This window comes from Vidua macroura, chromosome 14, assembly GCF_024509145.1.
Source record: "Vidua macroura isolate BioBank_ID:100142 chromosome 14, ASM2450914v1, whole genome shotgun sequence".
Classification (NCBI taxonomy): domain Eukaryota; kingdom Metazoa; phylum Chordata; class Aves; order Passeriformes; family Viduidae; genus Vidua; species Vidua macroura.
In genome coordinates this window covers 349420-375198 of record NC_071584.1, presented here as the reverse complement: position 1 = coordinate 375198, position 25779 = coordinate 349420, and the positions used below count along the sequence as shown (strand labels likewise).

At 47.3% G+C, this 25779-nt stretch overlaps 2 protein-coding genes across 17 annotated transcripts in view; both read right to left on the bottom strand.

The window, feature by feature from the left end:
• Positions 1–8890, bottom strand: part of LRCH2 (leucine rich repeats and calponin homology domain containing 2) — a 46156-nt gene extending 37266 nt beyond the window's left edge. For all 11 annotated transcript variants that reach the window (XM_053989876.1, XM_053989878.1, XM_053989881.1 and 8 more), the window contains exon 1: positions 8605–8890. In XM_053989876.1, the coding sequence (XP_053845851.1) occupies positions 8605–8890 (286 nt within the window). The remainder of the gene's footprint in view (positions 1–8604) is intronic.
• A 4982-nt stretch (positions 8891–13872) lies between these two features.
• LOC128814522 (UAP56-interacting factor-like) lies at positions 13873–24981 on the bottom strand. 6 transcript variants are annotated; one of them, XM_053990429.1, is made up of 9 exons: positions 24870–24981; positions 22402–22545; positions 18529–18671; positions 17123–17247; positions 16209–16290; positions 15745–15785; positions 15588–15662; positions 14811–14922; positions 13873–14052 (listed from the first exon to the last, which is right to left on the bottom strand). In XM_053990429.1, the coding sequence occupies exons 1-9, from the start codon at positions 24937–24939 to the stop codon at positions 13957–13959; spliced, it is 888 nt and encodes a 295-aa protein (XP_053846404.1). In that variant the 5' UTR covers positions 24940–24981; the 3' UTR covers positions 13873–13956. The 6 variants fall into 6 exon arrangements, with proteins under 6 accessions (XP_053846404.1, XP_053846403.1, XP_053846402.1 ...); XM_053990428.1 differs by having other exon boundaries at positions 16209–16293; positions 24870–24980; XM_053990427.1 differs by having other exon boundaries at positions 15745–15788; positions 24870–24980.
• Positions 24982–25779: the final 798 nt, after the last annotated feature.

Sequence of the window (25779 nt, the reverse complement as noted above, 5' to 3'; positions counted from 1 at the left end):
TATCTACTTCTAGTTTCACAGTTCCAATCTTAATGCATGATGAGTGACAGAAGTGTTTTAAAATTTTCTATTCAAAAAAAAAAACAAGCCTGGATAATTAAATAATAAAAACCAGAATTCTTCAAACTTACTTATGTTGCAAAATGAAGTCCTGAATAATTAAAATACATCCAGATGTAGAATGATTTCCCATATTGATATAAACAGTAATCATTTCAGTTGCAAAGGAGACGAAAAATTTTGAACTTACTCGCAAAGAATGTTCAAGAATTACAGCACCATAAATCTACGTAACTGAATTTCACATACAAATCAACATTTGTTCTCCAACATCAAGAGCAATGCTGAAGGACAACACAGAACAATCTGAGCACCCATCAGCTCTTATGTGCAATAAGGAAGCTGAGAATACCTGCCAAAACCCTGCAGCTCTCAGGAAATTAAACTGACCACAAATTGTCAAGGAAAGCTACATACATTTGAAGTCTATTCTTAAAAGCTTATGTAGCAGTATTTAACTTGATTTTTATCTGTTGTGTATACTCAAATCAAGTAGAAGCAGTCTGCCTTCTGTTTAAATGAAAGAAGAAACATTCCCAGGACTAAAGGTGGCTACAAACAGCTTTTGCTTTTTTTCAACTGGGCATTTGACAGCATGGAATAGCTTCTGGTTTTGCGAAAAGATATTACAAACAGATATCAAAATGGTATTTGGATTCTAAATACAACAACTGAAGATCTAGGAAATCTAGGTGAAGATCTAGGTGCTTTATGGTTATCCCTGCCCTAAGTTTAGTTACAGACTCGATCTGTGCAATTAAAATGACAAACAAATAAACTGTACACAACCACATAATTGAGTTTTCTCATCAAGTACAGAGGAAAGGCTGATACAAGCAACCAGAAATTCTTTTTGACAGTACCTGAGTTCTTGGCTTTTCATGCTAATCAGCACTTCTGAAGAAAAATAAAACGCTTTTTAAACGTACACTTTTACTACTTTTAAGACTTCAATAAAAAATAAAACACCCTGTCAGACTGAACAGTTCTTCCACATGACAGAATTGTTTCTGTAACTGGAACCAACGGACCAATGGCTGTCTCTCACACTTCTGCTAACAGGGAGAAAGAACTGAGATCCAGCACACTGGCTCAGAAATCAAAGCAGCCTTAAGGAACCCATGATTCCAGCCCACCCTCACTAATCCCAGTCTCCCAGTCTATACTGGATGCGCCTACACTGAACATGTCTAAATTGGCAGTTTGGTTCAAGCAATTCTTGTTTTTCATGTAAGCTGCCTCTGCTCACCACATGTTGGTTCATGTGAGGTTTTTCCTGAAATCTCTACCAGTAGAAAACTAAACCAGAAGCTCTGATCTAAAGGCTGGAACAAGTGGGGGGCATGCTGGCGCTGATCTGCTGCACAGCAACGCCAGTGTTGTCCACACAAACAATCAGATTTGTTACTTGAGGTGCAACAAGCACACTTGAGAGAGGCACTAATTTATTTCAGAGTTGGGCAAGCCTGGGTGCTCAGGGGCATTCCGCAACTCAAGCACACTAACTATCAAAACTTATTACTATTTGTACATTTTAGCAAAGAAAGGAATTAGTGTTCATTGGCTACAAGTTATATAGCTCTCTTTTCAATCAGTATTCTATCTTCTATGAGCTAAGGACCTCTCTTGTTTCTCACACTAATTAGTCCATGTGCCCAGTCTCTCTTCCTTTGGGTGAGTGGGTTTCTTGGGTTCGTGGTCCATCAGTCACTGCTGTGATCTCCCCCTGCCAAAATTACCTTTTATCTACTCAGAACTGATTCAGCAGAGATGCTGAGTTGGCTTTAAAGGCTTCATAATTATCTTGGGGATTCTGCCAACTGTCCTTGTGGCAAGTTCTGCACTCCCTGTGCCCACTCTCAGTGTTACATCCTTCTTCCCAAGCCTTGTAACTGCCCCCACGTCTGAGATCACTGAAGCCTGTCAAGCCCTAAATCTTAACAAGGCAATTCTTAAACCAGTAATTTGTTTTTTTTACCACCTGGACATCACTTAGGTCTTACCTGTTAGTTGCTATTTGCTTCACGGATTAAATTTCCCTCCTTGCCAAGCAGGCTTGAAAGTACACAAAGATGAACATGCTTTCTCAAGAAAATGTTACATATTCCACATTTTGCAACATGAGGGTGAACTCAACAGATGAACAGATGAATTTTTCACTGCATTGCAACATCAGAAAGGTCCGGACATTTCCAACACAAGATAACACAGTGCTCCAACTCTGGAGTGTGTTCAGCTATTTTAGCACAGCATGATTTAAATGGAAAATAAAGAACACATCACCAGGATCACTCCTCAATCTGGCACGTGAAGGTGTAAATTCACATACCATGTCAAAAGGGCATAATTCATTACTTCACATCAAGGATTATTTTCCTCTCCATTATTGAAGGTGTCTTGACTCCACAGATCTTTCAGAGTTTAAACTGGTAAGCAGAAAATCCCACTGGAATCTTTTTTTGCTTTGGCACTTCAGCATTTAGTCTAGAGTATAGCTGTTAAAACACTGTACTACCAGAAAGAGTATTTTCTTGACAAGTCAGCAAGACTTCTTAAGCTGCCATATTACAGCACAGGGCATCTTCCTCCCACTTAAACTCGCCATCATTTATCAGTGTAATGCTGACAATTTATTTTCTGGCTTTGAAATTTTTTAATTCCAAATTTCTGTCTCTGCAACAAGTAATATAAGAGAAAGTAATCCTCATCTGGCAATGAATCAAAGCCTGGGTTTGTTAAGGAATATCTCAAATATACACAAAATTCCCAAGACTTACATCAGCCTCTGTATGCCCAGTAACACACATCCAAGCCTTTGTCCTGATGAGCTTACAATCTAAACAGACATAAGACAAGCTACAACCAACCTGCAGAAATCAGTGTTTACTACTGATTATCTTTTGCGCAGATAAAATGGCTTATTGCTGGATAAACTGATTAGAAACATTTTTGAAGTAAGCTAATCTACTGGAAGACAAAGAACATTGCAGAACAAGACAATTGTACTAAGATGAAAGCAGAAGAAAACCTGAAGAAACTGGGTAAACCAGCAGTCCATGAGCACTGAGTGAACAGGGTCTAGTAACACTTCCAGCATGTTCTCCTGAGATCTGGAGGCCCCTGCTGTAGCAACTTCAGCATCTGCTCTTACTGGCTGGTGCCTCCCACTGACTCTGTCCTACTCTTGCCAGACCTCGTGGCAGCATTTAAGAACAGCCACAGCCTCTTCTCTTCGCTCAAAAATCATTCTACAGTATCTCCTTTTCCTTCATGTATCAACTTGAAGCAAACACTCTCAGAAACCTTTTAGTTCTAGGTCAGTCTTCAACAGAGTAAGTTCTGGTCACTACATCCTGCTTGCACCTATGGGAACGGTGCTGAAGTGACAAACGGCAGGAGAGTTTGGTTGAACACACAGATGGCCGGGGATTTGCTCCCTGTGCAGTTACACCTGCTGCTCAGCTGCCAGTGAGCCAGGGCTCAGGGGTCCTTCAAGCCTTTTAACTTCACAAACCGTTTTTCAGAAGTCGTTCAGTGACACTTGGAAACACATTTGTGATAATCATGTCTGCCAAGCACAAAACTATTTTAGCTCTACACCAGAGTATAAGACTTTATTTTTTATTTTCACCTGAAGTGTGAGACCTCCTCTAGACCTGTGAGCACATTCTCCTAGCAAGTGGCAAACAATACCAGGCCAGAAGAACGATGAACATCAGACTGTGGGACAGGCACAGAAGAGAACTCAGAAGTCTCTTCCCACAGCCATTCCACTATTTTATTACCAAAAAAAAAAAAAAGTATCAAATAACTTCACATTTTCTGTGGAACTCCAGCCTTCAGCCCTGATTTAGTTACCTTTTTGCTAAGGACAGATTTCAGCATTAAATGCTAGCCTTGCTGGGAATGCGAGTATGTACTTTCGAATTAGCTCCAACCAAGTAGCACAACTTAAATGGGAAAACACATTTCACCAAAAAGAGTATCTCAAAAAGCAAAAACTACTTCATTATTCTTTATCTTACGAGGTTTTGCTAAGCAATTCACAATCTAAATTATTTGCCACCTCTGCAAATAATCAGTAGCAAGTAGAAACATGTAGAAACTCAAAAGAAGTTCCTTATTGATCAAACACAGAAATATTACAGACGTTAGATGTTGGATATTACAAAACACAAAAATAGTCAATGCAATGGCAAATTTAATTGTGATGGATGGAGATGGTAAAAACTCGAAAAATTACATATTACATGTTTTTTTGTAGGTCAGTATTTCAGATAAGGCTGTAACACTAAATTTATTGGGTTTTTTAATATTAAGAGGTAAGTGATATTTTTCATAATACAATCTTTTTAGGCAGGCAAATAGTAATGATCAGCTTCTTTAACTTCAAGTCACTGAACTGAACTTGCCCATCACACCAAGTATCCTTAACAAGGATCCTTAATAGTGGCCATCAGCAAGAAAGCCTCAAGCACACACAGCTCATTTCTGCTTTGCTGAAACACTGGCTGCAAGAACACTGCGGAAAGCTTCCATACTTGTCTATAAACTGCATCACATCCAGATTTTGCATCAGATGCATTTCAGAGCATAAACACTGTCCCCTCTCCCCCAAAAAACACAGAATCAGAGTTCCTCTTTTTGTTAAAATCTGAACGAAATGCCACTGAAAAACCATATTTTGCAATGTGTTTGATTTCCAGAATGTAATCAAGATTTAGGATAGACATCCTATATGAAAGTTAATTTTTTTTAGCTGAATACTGGATTTGTTGTTGCTCTTCAGCTATCGTCCTCAATTTAATCAACATTGGCTCCACCAACAGAAATAATAATTTTATTCAGAAAGGAAAATATAACTGGTTTAGAAGTCCATAGTGTAGAGGCAGAACTGCAGAATAAATTAACATTCTTATGCATTTCACACTCAGTATTAAGCCTTGGGGGTTTAATCTGTAATCACATGAATGACAATATACCTTTGAAGGGCCAGAAATAGGATGTAAAAAGAGTCAAAGACATGCAAGTTACGGTGACAATGGTCTCTCTAACAATGCCTTGCCAAGCCTGGTATTGGCCGTGACAGGAGGACTCACTCTCAAGTCATACTGGAACACACTGGTGTTACTCCTCCATGCTACAAGGAGGGAGCAAGGGTGAGAAAGGAGAAATTTCAACATTCATCTATTTACAGGCATCTGTTCACCTACTTATAATTGCCTGGGAGTTTCCTCAGAATTAAGAGGTGGGAATTGAAGCTGTTGTGACAAAGCCATAAACAAATAAGCTTGATGGCACCACTGCATTTTTCTGGAGCTGTCGGTCACGCACCTTTCATATTTACTAAATTCATTTCTGAAAAACTGCTCACTATAAAGGGGGAACATTGCTAAAGGCATGGGTTGACTTAGGTTCCTGTGCTATATTGTCAGACTGAACTATCTTTAAAAAAATAAAACCGCAAACACACAACTCTTCAGCTAAGTAGACTGTGATTACACTGATATGATAGACTCAATTACTTAACTGCCAGGGAGCCTAATGCTGTCCATACAGACAGAAGCAAAGTTACACATAAAATTACTGGAATATTCCAGGTATCTCTTGATATCTCAAGAAGTATGATTTTATTTTCTCTTCAAGAAGTTCATTAAAAGCAACACAAGATCTGTTTGGGCAGCCAGAAGACAAATTCAGATAAATAACAAAATAAGGATTTCCTGGCCAAAGTGCTGCAAGGACAATTCACAGTTAAAACCAACCAAACAAGAAGAGCTAAACAGCCCGATATGATCACTATGCTTTAGAAATATAATTTAAAATACAAAACGTATGCCTCAGTATTTGTAAATTAAGTATTGGCAAGCCATTATGTAAGTTAGATGCAAAATAAAATCCCAAGCCATTTTTGATAAATCAACAGAAGTTGTGCTTCAACATAGCTCTTGCTGACTTTACTGATACAAAGACAGAATATTCTGGGTTTACAGTAACACTGGAGATCCTACTGCCTAAGGGCTAGTGATATGGAAAATAAATTGTTTACATCCACACTGGCCAGAGACTGTTTTTCTTAAATATTTGTTCCAAGTACCACAGAATTGAATTGATGTCAGAGTCACTGACATAAAACAGAAAGTGAAACCCTGAAAGATTTGTGACCCAAGCCCCCATCTCCTATGCCTCAGCCTATAACCTTGTTCATGGGGACATTTACATGTGAATCAGGGATAACTGCTACAGAAATACCAGTTACTGCATGACTGTTGCCTCTCAGGCAGCTGCTAATTCCCCATGGAGCTCCAGGCCACACTGACACTGTCAAGGATGTCCGTGATTCACCAGCAGAAAACCGTTTACCCACTTGACAAAAATTCCTACAGATCAAGTCAAAATACAGACGACAGGTCTCTTTTTTTACAAGCATCTTTTGAAAGACATCTAAAATTTGTATTTCACCAGGATTCATTAATTAACCAGGACTACAATAAAACAGAATTATCTGGAGATGGTACTTACATAGACACCGTTCAACTACTTCAGTACAGGATTTTAGAGCAGCAAGCAATAAAGCTATTTCTGCCGGAAATAGCCCTTAAAACATTTTCACATCACCATTCACAATAACAACTCAATCCTGATGGGAATGACTGGGCTTTACTACATCCTAGAATACAGAGACAAGACCACTGTAGACAGCTCTGACTCAAATGTTGAGATTAAAAATAAATGGACAAAAAAAAAAAAACTTACCAAAATGCACACAGCAATAATTAGAAGTAAACAAAAAGTACAGACCCTTGATGCTGCAGAATACAGAAAGTCTTTTTAATAACAAATTGCCTATATACCTACAGTGCTTCTTTCTTTCTGAGTGCTTTGGTTATTGAATATCTACACAAAGCAGTGACCGACAACATTGCTAAATACATTTTTATACTATTACAAGGAAAACTCCAGCTTTCATTATTTCATAGAACCTCTTTTTATTTCCAGGTACCACCACGGACAGTTTCCTATTCCAAACAATATGCCAGCTATTCATAACCCATGGGGAAAGAAAAGCCCCAAAACAAACCCCCCCACAGCATCTATTCACTCAAACAACATTTTCAAATGCCACTACTATTTCTGAACAAAAGATCCTGCGCCTCTCAGTAATATTTTAAATAGTCTAGGACATTATTTAAAATTGTCTAGACATTTTAAATTTTAAAATGTCCTAGACATTATTTAAAATTATCCATTTTCAGCAACTACCCCAGCAGCAAAAAACCCCACAAGCAAATGGAGATGAGCCACAATATGAGAGAACCTCCGTAGAAAAGGTAGCTTTGTTTTCCAGGAACCGTATAGAAAAATTCCTCCATATTTACTTCACCTAAAAGTTTGGGTAAATCCAGGCCCACACTCACGATATCCAACACAGTGAACACACCAAGCTCTCCACACTCATTGCTGGATGCTCACACATCCCTCGCACTCGCACTTGGAACCACCTTCCTGCTGAGCGGGGACCGCGATACCCCAGGCGATACAGCTTTTACTGCAAGGGATCCGACACCCTTGAAAGTACAGCCCAGCCACAACACGGAGCTCTCATTCCCCCGAGTGCGAACACAAGCGCTCGCCTCACCCTGTACACCCTGCTCCGGACACACTAACTGCAATTCCCACCTTCAGGCACGTATGGACCGACACAGGGGACAAATGCCCGATTCCCTGAGACCGCCCCTCTTCCCTGCAGGCACACAGACCACAGCACCTTGCCCCCGCCGCGCACGGAGCCGTTCGCCCCGCACGGCCGCGGAGCCGGCAGCCCGGGCACACCGACAGCGCCGGCTCTGCTCCCAGCACCCAGGGGGACAGCGACCTCCACCCTCCGAACACCGAGCACCAGTGAGCTCGGACACGCACGGCCGAGCGGTGCAGGGAGCCCTTCTGCCCGCACAGCTCTGTGCCCCCGCACACGTAACACACGCAGAGAGCCCTATGCCCTTCCACACTCACACACACCCCGTGCTATCGCACACGCTCACACAGAGCTCGCCCCCCTGCCTCCCCAGACACCTCCGGGTCCCCCGCTCCCCTCGCATACAGCGGGCTCAGCGTGCCCCGCTCACAGCCCACACCTGCACGGACGCTCGCCCCACACTCACGAGGCAGAACGGGCCCCGGTGCGCCCAGCAGGGCAGCCCCAATACTGCAGCCTCACATCCTCCAAACCTCGGCCCGGTGCCTGCACGGAGAGCCCCCCAAACGCGGAGCCTCCACGCTGTCCCCCACTGCCCTCACCCAGCGGAATCCCCGCTCCTCACCCACAGCGGCCGCTCCCGTGTCACCCCCTCAGCCGTCCCCACAGCCCTCCCCTGCCACCGCGGGGATCCTCCCGCTGCATCCCCGCACCCGGGCCCGCACCTGCCGCCGCCCGGCCCCAGCGGCCACCACCGCGGGTCCACGCCCCCCGCCCTCAGCGCCGGGCCCGCAGCGACCCCGCAGGACGCCCGCAGCCCCGGCCCGGCGCTGCCAGGGCCCCCTCACCTGCTTGCGTGGTGTCGCTCAGGTCGCAGCCGCTGCTGGGGAAGTCGCGCAGCTTCCTCCCGCTCAGGCACAGGATGCCCGAGCTGCCCGCCTCCTCCAGGGCCCGCTCCAAGCTGCGCACCGTGTGCGACTGCGGCAGAGCTGCCGCACCCCAGTGCGGCCCGGACGAGAAGGAGAGAGTGAGGTGCGCGGGGATGCCGAGCCCCGCCGCTCCGCTCCCGGCCGCCGTCCCGGTCCCGCTGCCGGTGCCGTTGTTGCCGCCGCCGCCCCCCTGCCCGGCCGCCATCTTGACCGGCCCCTCCACAACAACGGCCGGGACCGCTGCGCAGGCGCCGCGGGGCCCGCAGGGGGCGCCGCGGGACAGGGCGGGGCTTCGCGGTGCCCCTCGGTCGCGCCAACCAATCGGCGGCGGCGACGGCGCCGAAGGGCGGGGCTTCCTGAGGGGGCGTGCGGCTGTGTGCCCGAGGGCTCCTGTGCCGCTAGAGGGCGCTGCCTGGAGCTGAGGGAGCGGGAACGGGAACGGGAACGGGAACGGGAATGGGAATGGGAATAGGGTCGGGATCGGGACCGGGACCGGGGTCCTCTTAGCAACGGAGGCATCCCGGGAGCGGGGGCAGCCCGGGAGGGAGGGTCCCGCAGCCGGGACGGGAGCGGGCGCAGGGGGCGCCGTTCGGGAGGCTGCGGGGAGGCTTCGGAGCCGAAGGAACGCGGGGAACATCGGCTCGGCAGCCCCGGCGCCGCTGCGAGAGCGGCCCTGCCCGGCCGCGGGGCCGCTCGGCTCTGCCCGCTGCCCTCACGCACCGCTCGGCGGTGCCGTCGCCTCTGCCCCGGCACCGCACGGCATCGGCCGCTCCTCAGGCCTGCAGCTCTCCTGCGCCGGCAGCGCCACAGCCTCCGTGGCCTCTGCCTCGCAAACCCGGGCACCGGCAGAGCCGGGCACGGACTGCGGATCCCCGCATGTGGCAGCGGCAAAAATCACCCACGAATCGGCCGTGGCAGATCAAAGGCAAGACGAGCGAGCAGCTCACCCTGAAATGGGTGAAAGAACACTCACAAAAGCCCCACAGACACAAGTGCGCGGAGCTCAGAATGTGAAAGGGCAGTGGGGGGACATAAATCAGAAGCCCCCGTGCAAGGTCCAGGGACCAGTTACCTGAATAAAATGCTACAGAACTGCAGGGATACTGGATGGATGGATGGATGGATGGATGGATGGATGGATGGATGGATGGATGGATGGATGGATGGATGGATGGATGGATAATTACCTCCTACCATGTAATCAGTCCTTGTTAGGTGCTGCATATTTCTCTTCCAGAAATGGCTCTGGAGCTGTGATTAGGAAATGCTAAAGAAAGCCTCATAGACCCACATTTTAATGCAATTGTCATACGTTTGATGAGCAAAATCTGCTTTTAAGCCTCAAACCTCAGGAAGACCCTTGAATTCTTGAATTGGTTTGGGTTGGTTTTTTGTTTATTTTTGCTTGCATATGTCATGCCTAATTGGGGGATCTAAGGGAAATTCCCTCTCTAGGGGGTATGGAAGAGACTGGCCTTCAGCCAGCAACACGTCACTGACATGTTGAGCCGTTATTGATCACAAAAGAACCAGACCTGAAATATGATGTGGCTGATGTCTGGGTGAAATTCAGCAGAACCAATGAGCTAGGTTCTCTGAGCAGGTCCTGAAGAGTGAAGGGCTCTGTCCTGCAGTGCAGTGCTGTGTACATTTGGGGATCACCCTGTCCTGGCACACAGATTGCCCTTCCAGCAAAGAGCTCAGTATGCAAAATGCAGCTCTGGGGGGAAGGGGTCCCATTGTCACCTGCAAATAGTGTGGCCGTCTGCCTCCTCTGGCCTTAGCTGTGGGTACTTGTGGGGGCTCTGAGATTCAAGCTTTCAGATTAATATCTGCCAATCAGTCTGACTGGGCCAGAGCTACTGCTCTTGCCCTGAAAAAAACGATCATTCCCTGGATTCACAACAAGAAAATCAGGCCAACCTGTATAAACACTGCTGACTGCTGCCCTTGGTTGAGGTTCCAGCCAGAGAGGGTGGAGGATGAATAAACTCAGACTGGTGTGGGGCCAAGTGTGTAGGATGATTTTGCCTGCAGACATGGAGCAGGAGGCACAGTGGCTCTGCAGCTGGCAAGAGTGAAGAGGAGCAGGGCCCCTTTGGAATTCCAGATAAATAGAAAGCAAAAAACAATACTGGAAGAATCCTCCACCAAGCGATGTGAAATGCAATGATACAAGTGGCTAAAGACACAGGTGAATGGTACTGTGGGTTCAGTGCAGTGACCAAGCAGGGCCACACAACTATACTGGTGTCCTCCCTGCCCTGGGGATGCACTGTGGGGACTCTCTTCTAACCCTGTACTGTTGCTTCTTCGTTTTTAAACTTCTCAGACACCACTGGAGATGTTACTCTTGAGGTGGTGTTACCTGGCCTGAAAGAGAGTAGAAGTTTTTCATGTCACGGAGCTGCCCCTTCACAGTGGCCCCGGCCTGTGCGCAGCCATCGTGGCTGAGAGCTCGGGCAAAGCAAGATGCTGCCACTCCCCAGGTGGGGAACTGCCGGCCCACCTGTCCAGCACAGGACAGTGCACAGGAGCTGTCAGACACTGGATGAGCACAGGCCACGTGTGCCCCACTGATAGCTCAGGAAGCAGCTGAACTGTGTCACATGAATACCCTTCCCAAAGGACAGGCAAGCCCTGTGCAGCAGTTCACCCTGTTGACAACAGCAGGGATAATTCTGTTAGAGACAATTATTCTGTGGGTTTTGTACTGTGGCAGAATGGGTTATTTTATGCCTGTTGGGCCGAGCTCACACTGTGCCCTCTCCCAGTATGTTTTTAGTGTGATGGTTATGCATTTTGGCTGCTTGTGAATTCAGTGCAAAGCCTGTTTTATCTCCTGCTACATAAAAAGTCACCCAGCACTGCAAGGGAACCAAGCTAGGAAAAAAAGCAGTTTTTACCACCTAAGCCCTCAATATAAATTTAGAGTGGTTAAAAGATTATAAGGTACAGATTGCTAAAAACCATTTCTTTGGAGAATAGAAATGGTGCGATCTGAACAGCAAAAGGATGTTTCCCACTCAGCTATTCTTTCAGGACTGAATGGCTCCATCCCTTTGCAACCTGATTGAAGAAGTGCTCAGGTTTTCCTAGCAAGTCTGCCATCTTCTGTCCATATTTATAGTCAGGAGGCAACTGAAATTAGGGATACTACCATTTGTGACAGTGTTTCTTGTTCAACTTTTCAACTTCCATGACATACAGACTTTGCAAGAAGGGATGATATCTCCTATAGAGGTCATTAATGTGGGAGTTAGGGTGCATTTGTTTAATTCTGAATATACTTGTTTTGGTTTGGAAAGCCAGGTGTCTGCTAAGGAAGGCAGGAGCCTCCTCTGAAATGGAAAAATGTAGACCCTTCCCTCTGAATTGTTATAAAGTTGAAATTAAGGGGGGCTCTCAGGCAAAAATATGGAAGCAGGAATAACAGTTCTTTATTAGGGAAGAAAAAAAAATATAAACAATGCAGTGAACCAAAACAACACTGACAGAGTCAGAATACAGCCTGACACCCTGTTAGTCAGGGTGTTGGCCACAGTCCAATGGGAATTGTGGCTGCAGCCCTCCTGGACTGTCAGGTGTGGTTCTGTTGGAGCAGTGATCCTGTAGAAAGGTGTAGTCTTCCTGCAGTGGAAGAGGCAGCTGTTCCTCTGGGAAATCCAGTGCAGGAAAAGCCGTGCTGGTGTTCCAGAAACTCAAGATTATACCCAGGTAGGAATGCTTGGCTCTTCCCTCTGGGCAGAGCATCTCCCAGTGGGATGTTCCAGTTCTTATCAGTCCTGCAGTGACATTCAATAGCCCATTATCAGCAGATGTCTCCCCTGAGAGAGGATGGGCTGTGGAAGAGATAAGGAAAACTGCCCACTTACCAGAAGACAACTGCCATACAGATGGCAAATGGATACATCTTGCTTCTCAATCTGGGACAATACTCAGAGCCAGGACTGCTCTGATAATTTTGACAGTAACATTCAAGGCATAAGAGATCACAGCGAAAATTTTACAAAATACCTATTGAAAACCTCACACTGCTCTGGACCCATCTTTTAAAGCAGTAAACTGCCTGCAGATGGGCACTAATTTCCCCCAAAGCACCAGCCCATGCAGTGTCACTATGAGAAGTTGAACTTGCACCAAAGAGCTGTTGAAGAAAAGGAAATAACCAGAGGTGACATTTGACAAGTTAAGTTTTTTATTCACTGCACTGGACTCATACAGCATTGCTTCTTCAACTAACAACATTTCACACATTCTTATAAAACCAATGCCAAAGTCCAGTCTCTTGTTAAAGATGCTTGGTGTAAAATGTAAAGCAGTCTATGAAATATTTCCTGTTATAAGTATAGCTTAGAGCCCAGTAACAGGCTGTGTCCAGCATGTTCAGTGCTGGGTTCCAGCAGTGGATGGAGAATGGAGGAGTTACTCAGGGTTGATGCAGGGCTTCATTAACAAATGTCTAAACCCAGCTCATTAACATCTCACCCAATGTTTATCAGAGGGCTGCTGCTTTGAGCATGGGTGGAGCTGCAACTACAAAAACCCTAATGCAGAACTACTCAGCACTGGAAAATGTGATCTGGGCTGGGGCAGCCTCTCTTGCTCCATGCTGAGGACAGTGACTCCAGCAGCACGGCAGGGCATGTCTCACCCCATCCCTGCAGCAGCAGTCAGAACAGCACAGCAATCCACAGAGAAATGACAGGTGCTCAGGCCTGACTGTCAGGGCAAAGCAACAGGTTTTCAGGGTGGAGCAGTCTTACACTGCAAACCTCTGGGCAGGGATGCCTGCAAGCACAAGTTGGGCAATTAGGTGGATGCTGGTGATTGTGGGCAGCTGCAGCATCTCCACTTTCCTCCCATCTGGGCAGGCACATCATCCTCAAACCCTCCTACCCACCAAGCAATGTAGGGAAGGCTCCATGGTACACCCTCCCACTATCAGCCATCACCCTGTTCAGCACAGGGTGCCCTGGCAGGGGGACACGGCTGGTGCCAGCCCTACAGCTTTCCAGCAGAGCTCTCGCAGCAAATCCATCTCTGCTCATCCCCCTCCACCACCTTGCCCATGTCCCACCTGCCTTGTGCTCTGGCCCAAACTCTAATCCTGCCTGATCCCGGCCCTCAATCACTCATTCACTCTGTGTGTAAGGAAGGAGACAGCACATTGCCAAATCAGCTATCTCAAAGGGAATCTAGCGACTTTTATTGAGGCCTTGTCATGGAGCCTGGACTGTCACAGGCAGTCCCTGTGACGAGCACGCGGTCCTAAGGCATGGTGACCATCCGTCCGGCGCTCCTGGCTGCTGTAAAGCGCCTCTTATTCCTCAGACTAGAGAATCTCTCATCCAGCGTCAGGCTGGTCTGCAGGGGAAAGTGAGAGTGAGTCAGTCCCTTGTCTTGTGGCAAAGCACAGCCAAACTTGTAGCGGGGCGGGGAGGGGGTACTGATTAGAGCCCATCAGTCAGGCTGGTGATTCACAGCTGGTTAGTCAATTAAACCACTCAGCACACAGAGACAGGGAGCTCAACAGACTGTGTGTGGCTGGAAAAGCTCCAAGCAGCTCCAAGCCCCAAGAAATAGGGCATCCTCGACAAGAACAGGAGCAAACAGATGGCATTTGAGTACAAGGCATCAGGTAAAACCAAACCGTCCAGACAAGAAACGCCGGCAATGGAGAAGTTGGAGCAGGATTTCTCAGCTGCCCCAAGGCTCTTGGACCATACTTCAGTGTAAAATGTGACACCAAGAAGGGCACCAAAGCAAAGAGCGAGCAAAGCCCAGAAGTGCCATGTGTCTCTGAGGAATGGGAAGCACTGACAGTGAAACAGTCCCCTCTGGCCAGGACTACTCATCAGCAGGACCTCCCTGCTCCAAGCAAGCACACGGACAGGCCAAGACAGGCCATCAGAGTGGGGAAAACTGGGCTGAGTCTGTAGCTGCTGAACAGTCTTCTCAAGTGTCTTCAGTTTTGTGAGCAACACAGCTACAGGATTTTCCTCCCAGGTTGTGTTAGATAAACCCAGCTGGCAGCCCCAAAAACCTGAGTGTGACATTAACAGCTCAGTGGCAGGGCCGCTGCAGGGAGCCAAGTGCCTCCTGTCTGGTCGACAATCGTCTACCTGGTTGGCCATGGCGCGGAAGTTGAATCTCAGCAGCACCCCCTTGGGCTGGGGCTTGGCCACCCGTGCTGGGGGTCTCTGGCTTCGCAGGAATGGGCGCTTGGATCCAGGCCTGGGGAAAGGACAGAGCTGCAGTCACTCAGGATGCTAAGGCAGCTCATTTCCCATCCTCTGCAAATCAGCACGGAGTAAAGGACACACCTGCACACTCCACCCATCCCATTGTGTGTCCGACCCCTGGCAAAGCCAGAAGAGCAGCCGTGCAGGTGGAGTTCAAGCACTGGGGGCTGTCACATCCAGGCTATTGAGGGGTGCTCTCTGCACCCAGAACATGAACAATGCCCTCACCCACCCTTCTCTCTGCCCCCAGCTAGGTGCCAGGTCCTGCAGCTGCCCCTTTCCAGCCCCTGAGCTCCTCTTACACAGGGAGCACGAGGTCTGAGGTCTCCCTTTGGGGCACACTGTTTCTCCCAACACCTCACAACCAGCACAACCAGCCTGCCACCTCCTCCTACAATGGTGCTTCCATTTCTCCTCACTCTGCATAACAAATGAGGGCACAGTAATTACAGATTACCATGCAATTACAGGTAAATAGAGGAAAATTTTATCTCCTTCTGGTATGCTGGGAAAGGAACCAGACATCATTTGCTAACCGTTTTGGGTCTGAACCATTCACTGCACACTCATTACAGAAGTGAAGCTGCAATAATGCTAAAGGAACTTGCAATGGCTTTTGTAGGGCTCCCACCCTAAGAAATCACCTCATTTACTTACAGGCTGCGCTGGCCCGCCTGGGGATTAACCACAGAAACCGTCAGAATTGCTCCCGGGCTGGGTTTCACTTGCCACCTGCCAAGACAGGGAGATTTATCCAGCTTCAAGTCTGAAAGAGCACTGTCATATTTGCATTGTGCCTTTGTTCCCCAATTACCTTCTCATCCTTGGCCGTTTCCCTTCTCCTTGAGAATCCATCTGCTGTAAAATATATTTAAAAACAATTACTTGAAAGAATTAGCTCTCAGAAACAGTGATTCCTTTTCCAGGATTTTGTTTGGTGTATCTGAAGAGCTCCTTTCTTGTCAAGAAACGTGCTAATTTGGGGTTTCTCACTGGCACAGTGATGTGTATGCGGTGCCTTTACCTTGCCCTGCTTGTGCTGCTTTATGAACTGCAAGGTTTATTTTAATCACCCTCCCAGGATTTACTTCCCAGCTGCCAGAATACCAAGCTGCATTAAAAACTGCCTGCAAATAGTTTCCTACCAATACATGCAGCATTCAGGTCTTCCACCTCTTTCCCCCAGTTGCTTTTGGAAGCAAAGCTACAACCAGGCTGGTAAAACATGAAGGCTTCTCACTACCAGCAGACTGCAGAGGAAATGTCTCAAATACTGACCCCTCTCTGGAAGCGGGCTTTGGAGAACCACTGCTGCACCCGCTTCTGCTGCAACGCCAATCCCCTGTTCAGCAGGAAAGGCCTGCTGGTAAAGACGAGAGACAAAGAAGTGAGGATGATACCAGGTTTAAAATTTAATGCCAAATACACCTAACCCAAGCTGGTCTTAAAAAGCAGTGTAAGAAGCAAATGAGGTTATGTGTTACCAAGTTCAGCCCAACAGGTTTTTCTGCCAGCAAAGGATTTCAGAGGAACTTGATTTTCTGCTCAAATGAGGCAACAGTTTGTGTGTTCTGAGCTTTTCTCATTAAAAGCAAAAAACATGTGAGGAAAATCATAGAAAAAAATCAGGTCAGAAAGGACCTCTCAATGTTATTCAGTCCCCATTCTGCTCAGAGATGAGGAAGGATTGCAAGGAGCTTCCTTTCAAGCTCAGAGAACACAATGATCTTGATGAGACAGGCACTGAGACAATGCCCAGCACCTGGCACACTGCCTCACTCACAGCTCCTGGAGCACAGTCTGCTCCTGCAGCCCCTCACTGGGACAGACGCCCTGTCTCTGCCCATCCCTTATGGCTGAAATCTGTATTTCCTGCCTGTATGAAAATAAATGCTATTTCACCCTTCAAAAGTGTTTCCCAAAATGATGAAGTTTATTAAAAATACAAAGGTTACATTTTCTGTGCTTCCTGAAATAAAATCACAGATTAATGTCGGCATTATTAACTATGAGCATGAGGTTGTTTTCTTTCCAGGTGCCTTCCTAACATACCCAGGGGTATTTTTCTGGTGCTGCACATGCACATGGCTGTAGCCACACCCAGCTGGCACATACAAAGAGAGGAATCCAATGAGTTGCACAGCTAAAAACCACTGAAAACCAAAATAACCCAGAGTTACCAAAGATTTTACCTTCTCCCTGGGGCACAGATGCTGGCAGTATCTGCTCTGAATCTTTTGGTGCCGGGAGATGGCTGTGGCTGTTCCTCCTGCTGCCCACTGCAGCTTTTGGCAAAAGCATGGTTCTTCTTGGTGCCCTGAAAGAGCAGTGAGACATCAGCAGCTGTCACCTGCAGCACAATCTTGGTACAAGAACAGGCGGTGAGGGCAAGGGACAGCACACAAGATGCTGCTCTCCTCTGACACTGCTGTCAATAATCAGGGGTATGCCTTGCTTCCTGCACATGGAACTACAAGTGCCAGAGAGAATGTTTTGTTCTAATGCTGCAAAAACCAAAGAAGAAAAAAAAGATCAGTCCATGCAGAGCAAATGTCACAGAATCTGTGCATTACAGCCCTGCTCAGGTTTCCTTTTGGTCATCAGCTCTTTCTTGTCTGGACACGCGCATTGCCTGGACCACACCTTGATGCATGAAACACACCAGAAGACCCCTCAGCAGGGTCTGTCCTGCAGTTCCAACACACACTGCCCCAGGCTCCAGCCTGGTGATTTCTGTGGGGCAACTACTATCATGTTAGTACCAACTAACTGAGATCTATTTCCATATTCTTCCCCCTTGGTTTATTCCTGCAAAGTGGAAGCTACTGTAGAATTCTGCCTCCTAGCAACTGCTTATTACTCTCTGTAAATACCAGCCACACTCAATATCTCAGTCATCCTGGTCTTTCTTTTCAGGAATAACCTCACTCCTTGCACATGCATGCTCAGTTTAGAGCTTTCTTATTTATACACCTACAACACAGTCACTAAATGCGCCATCCTGTTCAGCACTTTCATTTTTTTAAAAAGCTTACAGAACATCTATGACCTCCTAACTGAGTGGATTTTCATCAGTGCAGGAAAACCCAGCTGCCTCTCACACTATCTGTCACAGTAGTGGGAAGCAGTGTCTCTGGTGGAAAGTATATCTCTGAACCAGAGTCACCTGACAAGTCAGCAAGTCTGTCCTTTGACTTCACATGAACTTGAAAAATGTTCTAGGTGGAGAACAAATAACAAAGAATCTTAACACACCTCCTCTAAATGATAATAGTAAGATGAGATGCCATGGAATTAATTTTTATGGAAATATTTTTAAACCTTTTCATATCAATTTAAAAACCATCTTTTTTAGCAAAACTCATGGGAACTGATCAGTAAAATTATGCTAAGTCAGAAGCTTTATAAAACTAACTGTAAAATTGCTATTCCATATGCATGTATGTCTGTACTCACCTATGCATACAAATGCTGTGCACAGGCATTAAAAGATGGTGTTTTTTATTTAGATTGTTCTTTGGGGGTGATCCAGGATCATAAAATTGAGCAGATTTCTACATTACATTTGGGAAAAGCCATACCTTCCTTATTCCCCTACCTCCTGAGCTGATGCCTGGCGATTTAAAGGGCTCACTCCATCAAATGCAGCAGCTGCTCTTCTCTTGCGACCAGGCAAAGCATTCCTGAATTGTCTCCGATTGAACTGCTGCTGTCCAAACCCTCTTCTGAAACGGTTAGGTCCTAAAAACAAAGTCGTCTTACTTTAGGATCCTTCAAAATTTGATTTATGATTAGTTTCGTAAATAGATTACAAGGTTAACTTAATGTGAAACAGCAGTATCTACAGAAATAGTGGTGCAAAAGTCATACTTATTCATATTAAATAATTAATTTTTCCAAACTCTCTCTAGTACTCTTATTGTATATAGGACTGCCATACACATTATTTTATGTGAAAGAATAAAGAAGAGAAAAGCCTTTCACAATTCTGATTCCTCATAAAGACAGGACCACCTACATCAGACCTGTCAATCTGTTGTCAGAGCTCATACTGCTATGAATTAACTATTAAACAGAAAAAGCATTTAGATACAGATATACACATGATTAAGCACGCCAAAGCCAACCCCACAGCAGCTTGAAATAGCTCTGAGGGCCCACATCATAGTATAATTTTTATTTATTTATTTATTTGTTTGTTTTCTTTTAGCTTGACACACCATAACTTCTCGTATTGAAGGGGAAGCCTCCTGCTGCTCTTTTATGATACACACACAGCCGCTGTCCATCCTGCATTTAACCTTCTCCCCTAAGCCTGCTGATGATTTTGAAGAGTGCTGAAGAGCTGAGCGAGAGGAAAGCCCTGTCAGACTGAGGCACAGTGCTTCCAAACCTAATTACTCCACATAATAAAATTCTGTAGTTGTAATGAGAGACTCAGAAAGTTTCTGAGTCACTGTGTGAGCTGACACAGGCACAACAACAACAACAATCACAAACCCACAGCTGGAATGCCAAGATGGAGTTTATTTCTGTTACCTCACAAACCAGCAGATCTCTGAAGCAACACCTAAGCTGAACCACTTAGTCACCAGCACCATTAAGTTTGGCCCAGTGCTGGAGAATCACCAGGCTGCCCTTCACACCAGTTTATCAAGGGTTTGCCTGCATAGGGTCACCACCACACTGTGTTCTTATCTCTGTACCACGGCAGGGAGCTCAAGCATGTCCAGACAGGTGCCCCAAGTCCACCAAACACCTCCATTATCTATAACCAGATGTTCTACTTCTCAATACACACAGAGGATGAACAGCAGTAGACGTGTGTTTTCCTTCACTGCTGCTTCAGACTGCTATCCCCAGCTGCAAGGTCACTTAAGCCCCTCTGTTTTGAGCCCATTCCCCCCAACGGCCAGTGAGATGTGCCCACACCTGTGGGCTGTATAAATTAGGCACAAATCTGTGCATGGCAGAGGGCAGTGGGAGTGCACTCAAACCTGGATCTCACAGCAGAACCTCACTGACACAAACCACAGAGCAGTGAGGTGCATATATTGATCTTACATCATCGACTGCTACATGACAGCAATTTATACTGCCTTGGAGCAACTGGAAATTAAGTGTTCTGAGGAAGCAGTGGCATTGCTGTGAGGGGCCACAACTGCTGCAAAGAATGAAGGCTCCAGTCTCAGGGTGTAACACCAGCCAGCACCAGCTGGAGCTGCCTACACTGGAACATGCTTGAAGATGATTTGAGCTGCTCTTGCTCTAAAACAGAAGGGCACCAGTACAGGCCCTTGGGAAGCAGATCCCAAAAACCATGCTGGGGTGCTTCATGCCCCATGGCCAGAGGTGCTGGTTGGGAATGTGCACAAAACCACATGACACAAGTTCACAAGCTCTGGGGCCAGTTGTTATTTCCTTTGCAGACAATGCCCTCTCATTGTAGAAGTGCAGGTGTGTAAATGTTCCTCTCATGGCAAACATTCAAGTTCGGCAAACTGTTTCTTTTTGACCACATGTGGACTTGCTGTAGTCAATGTCCCTTTGATTTTTTTCTCCTGCTTCTATTCCCCCAGTCTGTTTTAGCCCTGCCTTGTTTCTCTTCAGCCCCCACCGTGGGCCTGTCCCTATCTCTTGCCTATTTGCTGGGCTGCTCTCCTCCTGGACACCCAGCTTTGCTGCACAGCTCTCCTACACCCTGGAGAGGACAAGAGACTGAGCTCAGCTGCCTTTCCTGGATACTCCATCAGGGCAATGGCAGGGACGGCTGCAGAAGGCAGCCCTGACTAGAAAATCGTGTCCCTGTCAGTCTGTTCCTATTAGAGAGCCTGTGCTCAGCAGTGCACTCAGGCACAGCTCACTCAACACAAATAACACATGACAGAGCCATCAGCCTCCAAGGGGGACCCCATCACACCAGCTGGGGACCAAGGCCTTGCTCTGTCATCTGTGTCCTGAAGTGTGACACATGGGAGGCTTCATGTCTGCAAAAGGCCTGGCAGATATTTAATAATGTAAGAACATTTCAATAAAACCCCACAGCATCAGCAGCTGGGGAAGAACCCCCCCACACACACATCCCATGTTTGGGTGTGTGCTCAGAGCCTGGCTCTGAGCACACCTGGAATGGCCAAAAGGCACCTCTGCTCAGCCAGTCCAGAGTGGGAGTAAGTTCCCATGTCTGACAGACTCTTTTTTCCAAGGAGATTTGAAATTCAAATTTCTCGTCATTAAAAATCATCTTTCCCCCACTAGGAAAAAGGTTTAAGCCATATTCCAAGAGGGATTAACAGCTCTTTGCTTGCTGGTTTAATCAGCATAACACCCTTCCCCCTCCTCTGTCATTACAGTGCTGGGCTCCTCAGATCATCATTTTGATAATGGCTATCACATCTCAGCCCAGAACTGCATTTCAGCAGGGACCAAAGTGAACTGAGCCCCTGATGAATTATGGGCTAAATTCCCAGTCATGTTGAGCTTCCCCAAATTGCTACTGACAATCAGCACCACACAGCATGGCAAGTCTCTGCACTTGGCAGGGATGAATTCAGACTCATTCAAAACCTATGAAATACTAAAACTATCCAAAGTAATTATATAAATTAACAGAAAAGCTCTCCCATCTAAGAAATAACGAAAAAATATTTTATTGGATTTGCCTCTGGATGCAGTAATTGCTTGAGTGTGGGAGAATATCAAAGCCTGTGGGTTTTGACAGAAAAATCAATTTGCTAAGGGCATTTATCACCATTATGATTTGAACTAGAACAATCCTCAGTAAGGCACTGTGAGGTGGACACCAAGAACACAAAGGTCAGAGGCAGAGCAGAGACAAGCAGGGTATCTCCCAGTGATCCCACTGTCCTGATCTGCGATAGGCACTCCAATATAAGACTGAAAAGATATTTCTGCAAAATATCACTAAAATCTTCAGGGTATGACTTAGCATTAATTAAAAAAAAAGTTCATAGAGATGTAATTTCATGCAGCAGATAACTTTGTTTTGTAGGTAAAAGCCAGTGGAACAAAACAAAGGTGTGATCACTTGGTATTATAAAAGAACCTCACCATAAAAATAGCATGCTTGGCAAAAGTGACAATTTAGCTTCAATAACTGAGCTATCAAATACAGTTACTGAGGGGGTAATTTGGATAATTTAAATCTGCTCTGGGAAAATGAGGATTAGGAACAGGCATAATTAAAATATGCAAAGCCAAGGGGAATAGAGAATAGGTATTAAGTCACTTTAAATTAGTAATTCATGAGAGTAGAAGGGAGAGAAATGGATGAATTATGCTCTGAAAGGGCCCTGATATTCCATTGTTATGGAGAGAAAAGCTAATCAGGGCCTGAGGGCATCTTATACGCACACAGAAATTGGAAAGGAGAAGGATTTAAGAGATGGATTTTGCTAAAAAATGCATTTCCCAGCCTGGCCAGCCTCTGCTGTCTCAAGTGCCCATCTACCTTGCAAATTCCTCTGCTTCCAGGCTCGGTATCGGGGCCGCCCATACCCGGAGGCTGAACTCCTGCTCTTGACCTGCTGCCTTCTGCTGTCGCCCACGGCGCTGGCATCTGTCTGCTCTTTCCTGTGGCGCTTTATGATGTCATCTAGAATAAAATTAGGAGAAATCCATAGAAACTGCACTTTCCACCAACAGTGATTCCCTCTTTGGGTGCTTGGAATTGTCTGTGGTAAACATGGACCTTGCTGTTCTGTGAGCTACACTGGGCAGACAATGAAAGATTAAGCTTAGCTTAGAAAGTATAGGATCAATTTACTGGGCTCCTGCAGGCTGGAGATTAGAGTGCAGCAAATGATTTACAAATGTGCCACCATCAAGCACGTCCCCACCACTGGCAGGACAGAGATTTCAAACCCTATCCCCTGAGGGGTCTGATCCTGCAGGCTTCCTACAAGCCTAAGGGAAGATGTTTTTGCAGGGGCCTTAGGAGCTCAGTGCTGGGCAGAGAACTTTTTTGAGAAGGTCTGACTTGAGTGGCTGTAGGAAAGGTGGCCAAAGAGGGGAGGATGTGACAGTTGTTGAGCTACTTGGATCATGCACAAAGTACTGCCAGATGTAGAGCTCTGTCAAGAAACAGCTCAGGCCCTCCATTCTCAATCAGCTGGTCTGCAATCAATGGGATCTTCCTAATTCAAGCTGTTCTGATGAAGAGGAATGGCAAAGGCAAAGGGACGTCTCTTCATTAATTCATATTTTCCAACATTTTCTTCTTTTAACGCCAAATCTTCCAGGAAATACTTTGCAAATATTTGCAAATAATAAAGGCACATCTGCCTTTATTATTGCCTGCATTCTGCAGGCAGAATGTTTTAACTTGAACGAATTAGCAAGAAATGAAGTGGCCCTTTCCCAGGCAGTGGCTACTCCAGCTCCTTAATGTATCACTGGAGTCAAAGGACAGAAGTGCCATCAGCTTTCAGTGGGTGCTTACCATGAATTATCAGACCTTCAGCACTGGTCCCTTGTCATTTCCTATCAAGAAACTCCCGTGTCCTAACGAATACAAAGCCCAAGGAAAAGAAACAAGAGCATGTGTAAGAACAGGCTGCTTTTGTGATTTCTCTTTCAAGTCTGCCAGGAAAAGAATAGGCTGGGAGATGCTAGGCCACGTTCTTGGGATGAATTTGCTAATGGTCTTAGCTAAATGTGCCCTTGGGACATGTGTGATTTGGAGCACAGGATACTTTGAAGTGTTTTGAAAGCATCACTGCTCCTCTGCAGGGAGGCGACCACACTCATCCGAGGGTGGGCTGTCCACAGCTTGAGGAAATGAGAGGGGCTGAATGCTCAGGTGCCTGACCTGTCACCCTTCAGTGTCTTTTTTGTTTGGGTATGAGTTGTTACCCTGGCTTTTGTGCCCATAAACCTGATGAGGTTAACAGAGTGATGTAATGGACTACCACACAAGGCTGCAAGGGAATCTTGAGAGGTCGTTGATGGTATATGTATGCCCCTGAGGTAGAATTAGATCTATCAGGGCAGCTTTAAAGCAACTCCTGCAGTTCTTTTTTGTGACTGCTAACTCATATAAGGCACAAATGTACTTGAAAGCACAGAAAAAACACTTGATGAAAAAAGTTCACCAGGGGCCTCTTGTTTTCCAATTCTCTCTTCTACCCTGAGCAAGGTGTATTCTGGATGGAATATGGAGCTGGACTACAGGAGGTCTGACTGAGAGAAGCACTGAGGAAGAGGAAAAGCAAAGGGAGTATCACACATCACCGAAGAGGAAAAGGGTGTGCAGCACTATGGGAGAAAAATAAATTAAAAATGAGGGATCCACTGTTGCTATAGCTCCTTATAGAGACATTAAAATAAGGGTGCATAAGCCAAGGGATCATTTTGAGTTTGCAGTGGAAAATGTTCGTCGTTCCTAACAAATGACTCTTCGCTGGGAAGAAATGACACAAGGTTTCAGTTAGGAAGCTGACCCAATAATGAAAAGTGCTGGTGGACTTTCACAGCAGAGACACCAACACGATAATCCACCAAAATCTCTCATCCATGCGTCAGAATCCAGGCCTGGGGAGTTCATGACAGGGCAGTTGTTGGTTGTTTATGCACAGTCCACATTCCCCGTGCCAAAGGAATGGCGAGCATCGGAGCAAGCTGCTATAAATAGCACGGCGAGGCCATGGCTCCCCCTCCGCTGTCACCGGGGCTGCTCTGCGTTAGCCCCCCCCGGGCCGCCCTCCGGTGAGCTCCGGGCTGCTGCCAGCCCAGCGCCGAGCCCGGGGTCCGCACACGGCCCCTCTGCCCGTGCTGCTACCCGGACAAGGCGAGCCCGCACGGCGGGACCGCCTCCGGCCCGAGCCCGGCCTGAGCCATCCCGCACACAGCCATCCCAGCTCCCCCGCCCGTACGGAGGGCCCGGTCCGACCGCGCCGCCCGGCAGCGCGCCGCACCTACCCAGGGACATGTCGATCTCCTCGGCCCCCGGCTGCGGCCCCGCCGCGGGCTGCGGCCCCGCCGTCTCCATGGGCCCGGAGCGCTGCGCGCTCACTGCGCCTGCCCAGAATGGGCCGGCCCCGCGGCGGCCCCCGCCCGCCCGCCCGCCCCGGCCCCGGCCCCGGCCCCGGCCCCGGCCCCGGCCCCGGCCCCGGCCCCGGCCCCGGCCCCGGCCCCGGCCCCGCCGGACCCCGCCCCGGCCCCGGCCCCGGCCCCGGCCCCGGCCCCGCCGGACCCCGCCCCGGCTGTCCCGGCCGCTGTGCCCGACTGCCTTGTCCCCGCACCGAGGGGCCTCTGCGCCGCCTGTGGCCGGCGCTGCTCCCTGCCCGCGCTCAGCCCTGCCCTTCGCACTCTCCCCGGCGATCCTTTCCATCAGCACCTCCACTCCATCTCTCTCTGCCTTAAGCACCGTGCCTCAGCCTCTGGGCTGACACTCTTCCGCATCTCCCCCGGAATTCTCCTCCTCCGGGGTTTATGCCAGCAGCAGATACATCTTAACGACCCGGCAGTCAATTCTGAGCCATGTGAACGATGGAATGACCTTGCTTCGTTCTGAAGCAAGGCAAGTATACGAACAGAGATATTCGTGGCTCATATTCGTGCTTGAAGTCTGTTCTCATATTTGTGAGCGCCTGAAGGAGGAAGCACCCGTTTGGGACTGGTCTTGGGGCAGCATCCCGATCACTCACAGAACTCAGATTTCTCAGGGATCTTTCAGTCTCTGTAGCATTGGTTATGGCACCGGAGCTATTCTACAGTTTGAATACAAAATGCATGCTAAAGCATTTTCCTCCCCTTTAAAACACAGGTGAAGAAATAAATTTAAAAAAAATAAAATAGAAGAACAATATCTTCCAAAGGGCTGCCATGC